The sequence below is a fragment of the Pelodiscus sinensis genome, chromosome 1, assembly GCF_052426305.1.
Source record: "Pelodiscus sinensis isolate ZL-2025 chromosome 1, ASM5242630v1, whole genome shotgun sequence".
Classification (NCBI taxonomy): domain Eukaryota; kingdom Metazoa; phylum Chordata; order Testudines; family Trionychidae; genus Pelodiscus; species Pelodiscus sinensis.
Window position 1 is genome coordinate 14,445,466 of NC_143052.1, and position 15,427 is coordinate 14,460,892.

Sequence of the window (15,427 nt, forward strand, 5' to 3'; positions counted from 1 at the left end):
CCAGGCAGCTGACTTCCATTCCTAGGTGGTGAGTGCTTTACAAGCACAGCATTTACTATTTGAAAATTTGCAGTGAGGGAATCTAAACAATTAAAGACTATTTTGACTGATCCTTCATTTTCACTGTAATTCCGATTGACATGGTGAGTCAAATTTAGCCTCAGTATAAGTGGACATGACTGCAGTGGAACTGAACCTTCTTAAAGCCAGAATTAATTTGGCCCAGTTATACTAACCTACAGTTCTGCCAATTTCTGTGCCTGAAATTACAAATTAGGAAGCAGACCAAGGATTGCATGTTGAGGTTTGGATTGCATGTTTAGGGTTTAGGCTGTAGGTCAGAGTTTGGGATTGAGGCTAACCAATGAGGTTCAACAGAATCAGAAGTTTTTGAGTTGTTCTTATGATATTTCCACCAACTTGCGTCACATCAAAATGGAATCCACAAAACAGGTCCCTTCTGGTTTTGGATTCAACCCAAGAGCTACTGTGAGGTGGTTTTCAAGACACATCAGTCCCTGTAAAGTTCACTGAGGTGGGCTTAGTTGGATTTTAGATTCCAGTGCAGGCTTTTCCCTAGTTTTAGAAGCTGCAAAAGGGTTATCTGGATTTTACATCCAGTCACAGGTCTGCAGCAGCTTGGATCTAAGGTTTCACTTGGGCCTAAGGTAGAGGCCATTTTTATCCCTATCAAAAAGGGGACGAATGTTTTGATCTGCTGTTGTGGCCTGGACCTGTCCGATCAGAGGAGTATTATTTATAGTAGATGTTTTCTAACCAAAGAAACAAATACCTTAAACACTAAATCTATACCAGTAGCTGCCAGGTGGTAGTGAATTGCTAGATTCCATCAGCAAAACAGGAAGGAAATGTTTTAAAGCAAGATTGTTATTTTTCTCTTGTTCTTATTGTGAAACCTTTCTGAAAGAAACTCTTAAAAACCTGGAACCTCTTCTAGGGGCACGAATAGAACCATACACATGGGAAACTCACAAGAAAGCAGTTAAAAACAAGGGAAATGTATAGTAGCAAATCACTGAAATAAAATACCCATGGCTGAGTTTCTAGTTTGGGTGCACATGAAGTGAAATACATTGAAGAATAAAAGGAAAAATAATTCCCTTAAAATAATAATTATTCCCTTAAAATAAATGGTGTTGGTTTCCCCTTTAATTGTCACAGAATTAAAGATGGCAGCTGGATTCTTCACTCTCAACGGGAAATAAGACTGAAAGCTGGAAAGGAGATAAGATAAGCAATTGTGTATTCACCTCACTGGGTTTATAAGGCTTAACTAACTAGCATTTGTAAAGAGCTTTGATATCCTTGGGTAAAAGGTACTGAATAAAGGTAACATAGCATCATCACCATTAAAAAGAATAGAATGGAACATCATGAGGAAAGTCACCTAATATGAAAATAGTCCAAGAAATTGATTTAAGTTCTCTCCAATTCAATGAAATATTTAAATATTATTCCCACAAGCCAAATTGATTACAGAGGACCAGAACTTGGTCTGCACCCATTCACAGCAGCTGAGGATTTCACCCATGCTTCAAATTTAAAGTATAAACCAGATAAGGCAAATCAAATGTATATAAAACTGAAAAGATGCACACTAGGCACAGTACTGTTGCTCTGCTCCTTCTATTTAGAAGAAGTGCAAAATAGAAGGATGAAAATTGCATTTGGAAAAAAGCAGAGAACAGCAGTAGAGTGTTTGCTCATTTTATCAGCTCCTACCTAAAATTAATCCGCTATCCCTTCATAGCACAAAGGGCTTAGAAATATACTCTGACAGGACTAATATTTCCACTGAGCCAATTAATTATATTACACAGCATTTGTGGCTTAAAATACATTAGGGGTTTTTCATACAACAGTGCAGATCTATCTCACATGAGCTGTATCAAACTTCCCTTGATGATTTTACTATAGGACTGCTGAGTTCCACTGTGATTTTTCATACATGCAAAGGCAAACCTTGCCAGCTCTATCCCATCAACCACCATAATAATTATTCCTAAGAAAATAACACACTGCTGCAAGGACCTCCTTGTATGGATACTCTCCTTTTTGTGGAGAAAAGTCAACTCTGTGGTACTGTCTCACCACACCTTGGGGAGTAGCAGGCAGGGTACTCTCCCCCGCCAACACCATGGAGCTTCCCTAGTTTTTTTCCTATAGTATCCCCTCCACAATATGAGGACCCTGACTGGAGACACAACCAATAGGAAGCCTGGTTATGCAACTCCAGTGGAGCCAAGCTGGCAGCAATAAGCGTGGAAGGCCAGCAGGTACAGAGTTGCAACAGAGGCATAGGACTTATGCACTTGTACGTGCAGGAAGTAGACGCATCTGGGTCCCAGCCACCAGTCTGTGCCTGGGAGTCCCACTGCCACTTGGGGGCACAGCCATTAGCTCCAAAGTTGTCCCAGCCACTGGCCTTCTGCTGCTCGAGGGTCCAGTCACAGGCTTTGCTGTTGGTCCTGGCCGCTGGGAGCTCCACTGCTGCCCAGGGTCCCAATGGCTCTGCTGCAGGCTTCACAGCCACCCCCCAACTATAGCCCCAGTCTGAGGCAGTAAGAGACACAAATAGGGTAAGGTCGAGGGGACTTCCACCCTAAAATTGTTCCTATACCACTGTACGCACAGATGATCCCAGGTTTCCAGTGGATCTGTTGGCATCTGCAGGATTTCTGGACAAGCTCCATGCACATGGGGATCAATAGGATACCCTAACTGAACATACTTAGAGATTACTTATCCAGAGATTGGTGGGTGAGATTCTATGGCCTGTGTGATGCAGGAGGTCAGATGAGATTATCATAATGGCCTTAAAATCTAGAACCTTAATTGCTGTGATGGAATAAATGGAGAGAAGTCATCTTTCAAGTATGTGGCTTCAGAAAATATAATGCATGCCTTTAATTGCAACGAGCACTGAAGGCAGTCTGTACAAATATCAGACAGTAGACTGTTGTTATAGCCTTTCACCTCTATTTCTGGTGGCCCATCCTTTTTTGCTGTTTCTTTGCTAAACAGCCTAGAGACAGGATCTGCCTTTACAGAAGTATATTAGGCTGATTTGTTCTTTTCAGGATTATGGGCATTTTATCTGTCTTTTAATTTGTGAAACATGCACTGTGACTGGCTGTTCTCATAAAAAACAAAATGTTTACCTTTAATGGATATGTGCTAGATGGATGACACAGTCCGTTAACAAGCATATGATTCACAGTTTTCAGACTGAAGACAAAAATCCACTGTATGTAGGTGCAAATGTCCCCAGGTGAGGATACTACCATGTGTATGTATATAAAGTTTGTTAGATTTACATATGCTTCAAAATATTCATATTGCAATCTGTTTTTGCCTGAGATGATGATGATGTGTATATGTAACTCAATGTCTTAAATGCTAATGAAGGCATTCGGATATTATTGTACAAATATTGGGTAAGCAGGTGGCTCCCCTGCTCTGTTCCTCACATCACACACACTGGATATCGCCCACATGTATCCATTCTTCGGGTTTTTCCTTTAAAAACAATCCTTCCTCTGAAACTAGTCTGATTAAGATAGTGCACTGAAAACAAAAGCACTCACACTCACAAAGGTAGTGGCTAGCTAATCCATATATGTACCTGCGTTTTCAGATGGATTCATGCTTGGGGCAGCTAGCCCTCTCTGCTGCCCACAAGGCCACAGCTACACTTCTATTTTCAGTGCACCAGCTTGATGAGCTCTAGTGCAGTTATGTCTACTTGAGATGGAAATTACACTGTCTAGTTCCAGTGTAAATGTATGCTAAGTGTTTGCTTGGCTCTGTGTAGTTCACTGAGTGCACTGGGAACTTTTAATGAAAGGTAATTTCTGAATATAACTTATCATAGTGACTCTGTGCTGTAGGAAAGGTAAATAGGCTATGCTGTGTTTACTAGTGAGCACATTATATCCATATCAAATCCTGGATTTCTCATGAATCCCAAACTGGCTTCATTACAAGATCACAGACATAAAGTCAGCAAGTGAAATCCTAGCCCTAATGAAGTCAATGTGAACTTTGCTATTGATGTCAAAAAGAGTCAGGATTTCCCCCATAAGGCCTGGAAAAGTCAGACACCTTTCTTTTCTTAGCAATTAGGATTAAACGTTGGTGCCACAGTGAGACACTGAACTTTTGTTTTCTTGAAAAAATAACAAATCTATGAAAAACTTTTTAATCACATTTATTTAATCACATTTAAAAAAAAAGATTTATGTTATCTCAGCTTTCCAAATATATGCGGCCATTTCCCTGAAGGATCCTGCTGAAAACAGTAATATAATCTATGACATTCACACTTCCAGAATGTACGAAGAGCAAAGTCATTCATCCCACTACTCATGAAACCACAAGAAAACAAAAAAAAAAGTCCAACTGGCATAAAATATTAGCCAGTAATGCCTTTGATTTTCTTCTCCCCTATCTAGGTTTATTACAAGTTTGATGAAAGGGAAATGCAAGTAGTCATGATAATCTGTATTTTCAAACAAACTGCAAGTAATCTGCTGGACAGTGTTATTTTGAAGAGATGTTGCCAAATCCTTGTCTTTTTGCATGTATTGCAGATCACACTGAAGGAGAAATTTATCAAAAATTAAGTATTGTAAATTATTGTCAGTGGGATCAAACCAGTTATATATCAGGGAAGAATTTTGCTCCATTGACTCCAGTGAGGTTGAAAAGATGTAAATCACACATTTCCCTGCAATACTGAAAGCCCAAACAGAAGCACACTGCACATAAGAATGGCCGTATTGGGTGATACCAAAGGTCCATCTAGCCCAGTAGCCTGTCTGCCAACAGTGACCAACACCAAGTGCCCCAGAGGGGGTGGACCGAAGACAATGATCAAGTGATTTGTCTCCTGCCATCCTTCTCCAGCCTCTGACAAACAGAGGCCAGGGACACCATTTCTATCCCCTGGCTAATAGCCTTTTATGGACCTAACCTCCATGAAATTCTCTAGCTTCTCTTTAAACTTTGTTATAGTCCTAGCCTTCACAGCCTCCTCTGGCAAGGAGTTCCACAGGTTGACTATGCACTGTGTGAAGAAGAACTTTCTTGTGCTAGTTTTAAACCTGCTACCCATTAATTTCATTTGGTGTCCTCTAGTTTTTATATTATGGGAACTAGTAAATAACTTTTCTTTATTCACCCTCTCCACACCACTCATGATTTTATAGACCTCTATCATATCCCCCCTCAGTCTCCTCTTTTCTAAACTGAGAAGTCCCAGTCACTTTAGCCTCTCTTCATATGGGACCCATTCCAAACCCCTAATCATTTTAGTTGCCCTTTTCTGAACCCTTTCCAACTCCAAAATGTCTTTTTTGAGATGAGGAGACCACATCTGTACATAGTATTCAAGATGTCGGCGTACCATAGTTTTATACAGGGGTAGTAAGATATTCTGTGTCTTATTGTCTATCCCTTTCTTAATAATTCCTAACATCCTATTTGCCTTTTTGACCGCCACTGCACACTGTGTGGAAGTTTTCAGAGAACTATCCACGATAACTCCAAGATCTCTTTCCTGATTTGTCGTAGCCAAATTAGCCCCCATCATACTGTATGTATAGTTGGGGTTATTTTTTCCAATGTGCATTACTTTACACTTATCCACATTAAATGCCAATGTGAAAATGAATCTGAACAAAGAAAAACTGACCAGCAAGGGTGCCATTTATGGAGAGTTGGGGGGGCAGTAGCCCCCCTCCTAAGTTGGAACCCCTGGATTTCATACTTGAGGTGTGCTTAAAGCCCATGTCTTGACTCCAGAGGCTATTCATAAATGCAACAGAGTTTGAGCTGCCTGCAGCTTTGCCTTTGGGGCAGGGAGTTTGTTATAAAAAGAAGGAAGCAGGGTGATTAAGAACAAAAGGCTGGTTATTCAGGTAGCTGAAGGATCATTAGATCATCATGAAAACATTCCTGGGGGTAGAGTAGGAATGAGTGTTGTGCAGCAGGGATCTACATTTGGACCCACAGAGGCAGCAGGGGAGAAAGAGGGGACAGGTGGGAAACTTCCATAGATAATCATCTTTGTCAGGTTCTTATGCCATGAATTATGATAATGGCACAGCGCATAAGAAAAGTCTAATGCTGTAACCTTTGGGATGCACATTTTAAAATTCAAACTCTAAGGCTGAGGAGATGGGGAAAGGATAAGAAAAGAATCTGAAACAAGGTGGGTGAGGGTAGGAAGGGCTTCAGGGAAGGAGCAATGAGAACAGCAAATAATGAGGGAACAGTGCAGAGATTAGGTGACAGAAAGACTTTGATCATTCAACTGGTCTTGAAGCAGAGAATAAAAATAAGAAGCATCTCTTCAATGGAGAAGTGCTGCCACACAGTGACAAGGAAAGAGATCTAAGAGCTGCAAAGGCAGTTATACTAGAAGCTTTATGCCTAATGGCTAACATGGGCAAAGAAGCTTGTTTGCTGAGGGAACACCACGGATAACCACAAAAGGAAATATTATTAACAGATAAGGGACTGGTTTGATCTTGGTTAGAGTGCTGGCTGCTGTTCTAGTTACCATGCTTACAATTTTATTACAAAGGTGTCAGTAGCAGCTCCGTAGTTAAGGCTGTATTGAAATCCTTTAGGCAGGTACAAAAGACAAGCATGGATGAGAACCAAAAGCATATCACTGCTAGGGCACCGGATGTCTTTCTGGGAAAATCTGAAGTTAATTTGCTCTGTAATTTAGTCTTTTAATCGCCTCAGAGCTTCATTGCCATCAGTCATACTTAGTATCATTTGATCAGGTCCCACTCTCAGGGGAGGTACATTTTTAAACATTATTTTGTACCCAGGGTAAATTATAAACAAAAAATAATTTAAAAACAACCAAGACCAAAATTTTCACCCATGGCAAGGGATTTAGATGCCCAAATTCTATTGACTTTCAGGAGGGTAGCACATAGGGAGTCCATAGGGGTTTTGGAATATCAACCCATGTTATTAGTATTATTTAATGTTCCTATCTCCATAACAGGAGCTGATAGCATTCCATATCCCCAGCCAGGGGCCCTGTCCTTTTCATGAAAAAGAAAGTTGATTCCATGTGGATTACTGTGCTCTAAATAAAAATCTCAGTGTGACATCAATATCTGCTACCCCTGATCCCAGAGCTCCTGGATTTCACAAGAACAGCCCAAGTATTCATCAAGTTACAGCTCAGAGGGACATACAATCTAGGCAGAATCCAGTATGGGGATGAATGCAAGACCATTTTTCACACTGTACATAGCCACTTCAAATAATTGGTGGGAGATGTGCTTTGGACTTATGAATATGCTTGTGATATTTTTGCATCTAATTAATAATGACTTACAGGATATGTTTCACTGCCATGTGGTTGCTTTTATAGAGAACATCCTAACTTACTCTGAAGACCAGCCTATGCTATACTAGAGAAATGTATATCAATCAGCTCACAGTGGATTCCTTAGGCTACATTCTGCCTTGCAAGGGAGTCCACATAGATCCTTGTAAGACAGAAGCAGTTCATGATTAGGCATCACTATGAAGTTGTGGTACTTCTTCCTACCAAGGAATAGGGGAGGGATAGCTCAGTGGTTTGAGCATTGGCCTGCTAAACCCAAGGTTGTGAGTTTAATCCTTGTTGAGGCCATGTAGGGCAAAAATTTGTCAGGGGTGGTATTTGGTCCTGCTGTGAAGGCAGGGGACTAGACTCAATGATCTTTCAAGCTCCCTTTTCATTCTAGGAGGTAGGCATTCCCCATTAATTTAATTTATAGTTGCTTCTCATTCTGTATGTGTAAAACTGATTGTTCCTTCCTAAGTGGAGTACTTTGCATTTGTCCTTATTAAACTTCACCCTGTTTATTGCAGACCATTTCTCTAGTTTGTCCAGATCATTTTGAATTATGACCCTATCCTCCAAAGCACTTGCAGCCCCTCCAAGCTTGGTATCATATGCAAACTTGATAAGTGTACTTTTTATGTCATCATCTAAATCGTTTATGAAGATATTGAACAGAACCCGTCCCAAAACATACCTCTTTGGAACCCTACTTGTTATGCCCTTCCAGCATGACTGCGAACCATTAATAACTACCCCCTGAGAATTGTTATCCAGCCAGTTATGCACTCACTTTATAGTAGCCCCATCGAGGTTGTATTTCCCTAGTTTATTGATAAGAAGGTCAAGAACGTGTCAAATACTTTACTAAAGTCTAGGTATACCATGCCTACCGCTTCTCTCTTATCCACAAGACTTGTTATCCAATCAAAGAAAGCTATCAGTTTGGTTTGACATGATTTGTTCTTTACAAATCCATGCTGGCTGTTACCTGTCACCTTATTATCTTCCAGATGTTTGCAGATAAATTCCTCAATTGCTTGTTCCATTATCTTCCCTGGCACAGAAGTTGAACTGACTGGTCTGTAGTTTCCTGGGTTGTTTTTAATTTCACTTTTGATAGATGGGCACTATATTTGCTCTTTTCCAGTGTTCTGGAATCTCTCCCATCTTCCATGACTTTTCAATGATAGCTAATGACTCAGATACCTCCTCTATTAGCTCCTTACGTATTCTAGGATACATTTCATCAGGCCTTGGTACCTTGAAGACCTCTAACTTTTCTAAGTAACTTTTAAATTGTTCTTTTTTTATTTTAACTTCTAAACCTACCCCATTTTCACTACTTGTCACTATGTTAGGCATCCCGTCATCACCAGTCTTCTTGGTGAAAACCAAAACAAAGAAGTCATTATCACCTCTGCCATTTCCAAGTTTCCTCCTATTGTTTCTCCCTTTTCACTGAGCAATGGGTCTACCCTGTCTTTAGTATTCTTCTCACTTCTAATATATTTGTAGAATGTCTTCTTGTTACCCTTTATTTCTCCAGCTAGATATGAGCTTGTTTTGTACTTTGCCTTTCTAATTTTGTCTCTGTATATTTGTGTTGTTTGCTTATATTAATCCTTTGTAATTTGACCTAGTTTCCACTTTTTATATGGCTCCTTTTTTATGTTTAAATTGTAAGATCTCCTGGTTAAGCCAACGTGGTCTCTTGCCATACTTTTTATCTTTCCTGTTCAGTGGAATAGTTTGCTTTAATAGTGTCCCTTGAAAAAGTGCCAACTGTCTTCAAACTACCACTGAAATAACTGGGGCTTACTGCTTCTACACACAGAATTGGCATACAATAATGCAGACCACACCTCAATCAAAATGAGGTGGTGGGTTTTTTTTTGTTTTGGGGTTTTTTTTTGTTTGGGGTGTTTTTGCAAATTATGGTTTCCCTGTTTTCACCCCCACAGCACACATAGTTCCCACAGCCTCAGGCCTGACTCATCAAATCCATCAGACAAGGATGAGTTGAAAAAAAACTTAGAGGCAGCCAAGACAAAGTACAAATCTCATGCTGACCACCAGACAGAGGGCCCTATATTTGCATTAGGCTTAAAGTCTGGTTACTGGCCATGCAGCTCAAGAGCTGCAGACCTGTATGTAAACTGGACCATCTGTACCCTACCAGATCTGCAGCCAAATCAACCTAGTAACCTTCAAACGTCAACTTCCCTACTATCTTAAGGTGCATTTTGTAATTCCATATCTTTTGCCTGAAATCCTTCTCCAACATTCCCTTTCCCTAATGAAAACAGCCTTCCCCTCCATCTCTCCAAGGCCAAAGTAAGTGCTTGTCCATGAGATCCTGACTCCCCTTTGAGGATTGGGAAGAGTACAGGCTGGAGGAGCGGTCCCGAGAACCTGTCCTCAACGGGCATGCTCCTGAAACTGTGAGGTGTTCCACAGAGCCCATCTCGACAAACCCAGTCTTTTGGCACAGCAAGCAAGAGGTTTGGTGTCTGGATGGTGGTATCGAACCCAAGTCTAGCAGGCTCTGGGGGAGCATCCTTAGGCTTGTACCATAGCAATGCCCTGAACTGGTGCCCCGACAAGCAGCCTTGGTGTTAAAACCCTCCAGACACCCACAAGCCACACCCTTTGCTTCTGATTGGATGGATAGGCAGCACTCAACCCCAACAAGAAGTGGACATTGTGTAAACAGACCATTGCCTGCTCGTCACTGCTTAGATCATCCTGCTGCCTCGCCTTACGCCGCCTTGCCACTTCACTCAGCCTTGCCTACCTAAACCACTGACCTGGCCCCTTGGATTGAACCATCTTGCTACCTACCAACCCCAGTGAGAACTCCAACTGCTATTCCAAACAGTCTCTGATATTGATCAACCTTCTAGCTGCCTAATTACCTGGGCACTGTTAATTAATGCTCTGAACTCCCCCTAGCCCACCACAGCCACCAAGTACAAGTGCCCACAACTAAAACAAAAGTGTATGGGAGCTCTGGGAAATCAGTAGGTATCCCTGAAAATCAGGCCCTTATTCTAGACATCTGTAGCAGTGTTCCCTCTAAGCTATTTGCCTGGGTGACCATCCAGAAGAGATTTGGGTCCTGCCCATCTGATTAGCAGAGCACTCATGGTCAGCAGTATTTATTTTTACGGGGGGTGCATACCTACACATGCCTTATTGCACATAACAAAATGTATTCTGCACATCAATGGAAAAAAAGAGAGGGAACATTGCTCTGTAGGTACTTCACAGAAGTGGTTCCCAGGTAGGTATACATGTATTCCTGGGGGTATGCAGAGGCTCCCCAAGATGTATATCAACTCATTTAATAGACTGCATAAAAAACACCATAAAGTCAGTACAAACTAAAATTGCATATAGACAATGACTTGATTATACTTCTCTATGTACTATATACTGAAAGGTAAGTACAATATTGATAGTCCAATTTATTTATAATTATCTGGTAAAAATGAGAAAGTTGGCAATTTTCCAGTAACAGTGTGCTGTGACACTTTTGTATTTTTATGTCTGATTTTGTAAGCAAGTAGTTTGTAAGTGAGGTGAAATTTGGGGTATGTAAAAGGAATCATATTCCTGAAATGTGTACCATGTCTAGAAAGGCTGAGAGCCACTACTTTATAAGACCAGAGCCAGACTATCAGAAATAGGGAGGTTTTTTTGAATACGAAGTTGAGTGAAATCAATAATTCATATCCACAATGCACATATTTTGTTGTGTGTATCTTTGTACATTATTTCTACTGTACCAATCACCATGGTAAACTTTGTGTAGAGCCAATGGACCTAGGTCATTGGCAGGAGGGATTGAACCCACGACCTTACAGGTTAAAGCCCTGTGCCACTACGACAGCATCAGCTAAAAGCCAACTGCCTGTCAGTTAAGGCTGTAGAACAAATTTCACTCTCTTCTTCTCAGTGGTTTTAGTGCCTCTGAGTTACATGTGCATAAAACATTTGTATTTGTCAATATTTCTTTTAATGTTTGGTAAGCAGCATGAGGTGAGTTGGTATGATTGTAGATGAGGATAGAAATCTGTGGGGATGGAAGAACCTTGCTGTACAGAGAATGGGATGCACAATGCCAGTGTTCTATGAGTACAAAAGCATCTTTTCCAGCTGATCAGCAGCCCCTTAGGATATGTCTATACTGCACCCTTCTTGCGCAAAAGCCTATGCAAATGTAGCACAGATTAGAATATTGCCATGCTTCATTTGCATAATTAATTAGGGCCCGTTTTTGCACAAGAGGCTTTTGCACAAAAAGGAGCTGTGTAAACGGCTCCTTTTTGCGCAGAACCCCCCTTTTGTGCAAGAGCCATTCTTCCTGAAAAAATGAGGAAGAACGGCTCTTGTGCAAGAGGGTTTTTTTGCGCAAAAGCCTTTTGTGCAAAAATGGCCCCTAATTAATTATGCAAATTAAGTGCAGCTAATGCTAATCCGCACTTCATTTTCATAGGCTTTTGCACAAGAAGGGTGCACTATAGACGTAAGCCTTATTGTCTGCCTGCCTGTGGTGGTTTATGCACACCTCATCCACCGTTGAGATGGATTTTGGGCATGGTGACACTCTGGTTACGCTTTACCAGACCATTCTGGGACTCAAAACACTGCAGCTCAATGGTCAGAGTCAAAGTGACAGCCCTTGGCATAGCCTAACGGATAGGGTCCATGCAGCAGCCTCTGGGAGTAGGGCTGCATATAGCCTAGGGCCAGATCCAAGGGCCACCACCAAAGTGGGGGTGGCAGCCAACGAAGGGCAACCCGAGCCCACCTGACTCCACTGAGTCTCAGCCCCGTGCCATAACAGCAGAGGAGTGATCCATGGAGTCCTACACCTCCATGGGTATCTGCTTTATATCCATGGGTATCTGCACCCACAGATGCATGCAATATCCATGACTCATTTTTGCAGATACAGATACAAATTTTGAATATAGAACCCTATTTGTTCCCATAATATAAGAACTAGGGGCCACCAAATGAAACTAATGGGCAGCAGGTTTAAAACAAATAAAAGGAAGTTCTTCTTCACACAGTGCATAGTCAATCTGTGGAACTCCTTGCCTGAGGAGGTTGTGAAGGCTAGGACTATAACTGGGTTTAAAAGAGAACTAGATAAATTCATGGAGGTTAGGTCCATAAATGGCTATTAGCCAGTATGGGTAAGGAATGGTGTTCCTAGCCTCCGTTTGTCAGAGGGTGGAAATGGATGGCAGGAGAGAGATCACTTGATCATTACCTGTTTGATTCACTCCCTCTGGGACACCTGGCATTGGCCACTGTCGGCAGACAGGGTACTGAGGTGGATGGACCTTTGGTCTGACCCAGTATGGCCATTATTATGTAAAAATTTGCCGATATCTGCTTTATATCCACAATTATCTGCATCTCTGGATGTCGATGCAGATATCTGCAACTCATTTTTGTGAACATGGATGTGGAAAAGATGCAGATTTTGTATCTGTGCAGGGCTCTAGTGATCCACCACTGGGTCAGAGGGGAATGCAGCTGTAATGCAACACGCTGGCTCGTAATGTGAACATTCCTCCCCACGAAATTTAGCAGTGAAGGAAATATAGGTTGTACCTCTGGCTCTGTCACTGTCTTGTTGCATGAACTTAGGAAGGTTGCTTCTATCTCTGAGCCCTGAATGACCCTGTTGGTAAAATGGGAGTGATTAACATTTATTGAATCTATAGCTCACAGGAATGTTGTAATAATTAACAGCTTTTGCGATCTTTCAATGGAAAGGAGCAATGTTAAGTATAATTAACAAATTGGCTAGTGTGCACATGTACCAATGCAATCCATTGGGTCTGAACTGCTCAAGTCTATGTCATAGGAGCAGTGAGATTATTTTGTCCCCTCCACACTCCTCAACTTAGGCCACAATCATTTTGCTCTCGCAAGTCTTATTTTCACAAGTGACACATTACGGGAGCCTGGTGTTGACTAGTGCAAAGAAACTGATTTTGATTCCCTGTTCTGTTGTCAAATCATATGATCTTGGGAAAGCCACTGCAGCTCTGTGCCTCAGTTTCCCTGTGTGTAAAAGGAAAATAAATCAGATTGCTGAGTGGCTGTCTCACAAGGTGGCTATAAATCTTAATTTAGGTTTTTAAAGTTCCTTCAGAACTTCAGCTAGAGACAGACAATATCGCTCCAATCTGCAAATTAAGACATTTTTCAGAAATTAGGATTTCTTCTCTCTGTTTCAGGATGATCAGTGATATCAGCCCAAAGCCCATTTGTTACCCATTATCAAAAGGCCATTTAAGATAATTAGAGATGCAGGCTTAGATCTATGTTCCCATAAAATCAAAATGTCACAGATCCAGCAGTTTTGCTGAGGGTATAAAGGACCACAGAACTTTATTCAAAAAAGAAAAGAGTAATTCCTTCTGCATGAATGCTGAGCACCTCAGCAGTTGCCTTCCTGATACAATAAGCAGCTGCAAATATACAACTAATCCCCTACTGGGCATATTAAGAAAGTCACTGCTGCTTTAGGAGCCTGCATAGCAGCATCACACCAGTGACTGTATCTGGGGTCGAGTCCAGTTCAGTAATGCATAATCACATACCCGTGCAAAATGAGCGCTGCCCATGGCTAAATCCACATGGCAATGCTTTTGCACTGATGTGCAGCGACAGAGGCAGGCAAGGGGGCATCAGGCTGGGTGTGCCTGGAGCAAAGGCGAGCAGGCAGAGGGAGCAGGTTACTGTTGGTGCCGAGGTGGAAGCAGAGTAGCAAGCTAAACCCCAGGCCTTGATTCATCCCCTCCCCCCGCTTCCCTGCCAAGCCCTGCCAGAGTAGGAGTCAGCAGCGAGCCGGAAAGGCTGCAGCCACTGAACAGCAACTCCTCCCCCAAACAAGCAATGGCTGCCAGCCTGAGATTATGGAGGCTGAGGTCCTCCTGGATCTTCCGCTGCCCCGTTGCTTCGAGGCTCAGCAGCGGCGCCTCAGCTGGATCCGGGCAGCAGCCACAGCTGGAGAAACTCACCAGCACGCGGCAGCTGGATGGCATCAGGTGAGGCTGCGCTGCACCCATGTCAGCTGCAGCGGGCAAAGGGTCCAGCGGAAGCGGCCAGCGCTGCGACGTCAGCAACCCCCCATTGCTCCCCAGTGCCCTACGGGCCGTCCCTGTCCTGGGATTGTGTAATCCCCACCTGAGGGGTGTCGGGTCACGCGCCGGACCCCACCCCCAACTCGCCGCTCAGGGCAAAGAAAGGAGGCTGAACCGCTGGTGGATTTCCCTGACCTGCAGATAGAATTTTCTGCCCAGTTTCTCTTCGTAACTCTGGTGTCAGTGATGTAATGGGGCGATGCCAGGTTTTGTGAAGGACCCACATAGATTTGGCCGCAATGAGTGAGTGTAACTGAAAGGTGGCTGGGGGACAGTTCAAGGCCAGTATTGCAATCAGCCCTTTTAAAATGTGGGCATAAAATAGTTTACAGGAGCTGAGTGAGACTGGCCCTTTCCCATGTGTCTGTTGAGTCCCTAGCACGCTGGGAGGGGCTTAATTTTGACAGCATATTTGCACTTCTGAATTTTCCTGCTGGCATATAAAACCCTGAATACACAGCTCATGGTGTACATGGTGCTGCTCAGAGCTATGAGGAGCAGGGAGCCTCCCTGCCACAGAGATTTACCAATGTAAGGGATGGATCCTGCAATTGCTTCTGTAACATGGACAGATCTGTGTGCCTGCATGGAGCTCCATTGCCTAAGGCTCCCGTACCCTACCCACCAAAGTGCTCACCAACCAGTTTTGTCCTGATGAACTAAATGGGAGTATTCACAATCACAAATATCATGCGTGGTTTTAAGTGTGTGCTGGATTGGACCCTAAATGAGGTACAGGACATAACCACTAAGTCCCCTAAAGTGTGTGGCTTGGAATTTATAAATTAAATTGTGTATTTACTTTAGAGCAGGGGCTCCTGCTTTCACTTTATGAAATTGTCATGCTCTTACCCTTTGCCACCATGGGAGAGAAGTG

At 42.5% G+C, this 15,427-nt stretch overlaps 1 protein-coding gene across 2 annotated transcripts in view; it reads left to right on the forward strand.

Moving 5' to 3' along the window:
• Nucleotides 1-1,804: 1,804 nt before the first annotated feature.
• ECHDC3 (enoyl-CoA hydratase domain containing 3) overlaps nt 1,805-15,427 on the forward strand; it is a 29,831-nt gene continuing 16,208 nt past the window's right edge. The window contains exon 1 of one of the 2 annotated variants that reach the window (XM_025188437.3): nt 1,805-3,292. In XM_025188437.3, coding sequence (XP_025044222.3) covers nt 3,207-3,292 — 86 coding nt within the window. In that variant the 5' untranslated portion in view covers nt 1,805-3,206. Of the gene's footprint in view, nt 3,293-14,223; nt 14,455-15,427 lie in introns of those variants that run through there. The other variant, XM_075909291.2, reaches the window with a different exon arrangement.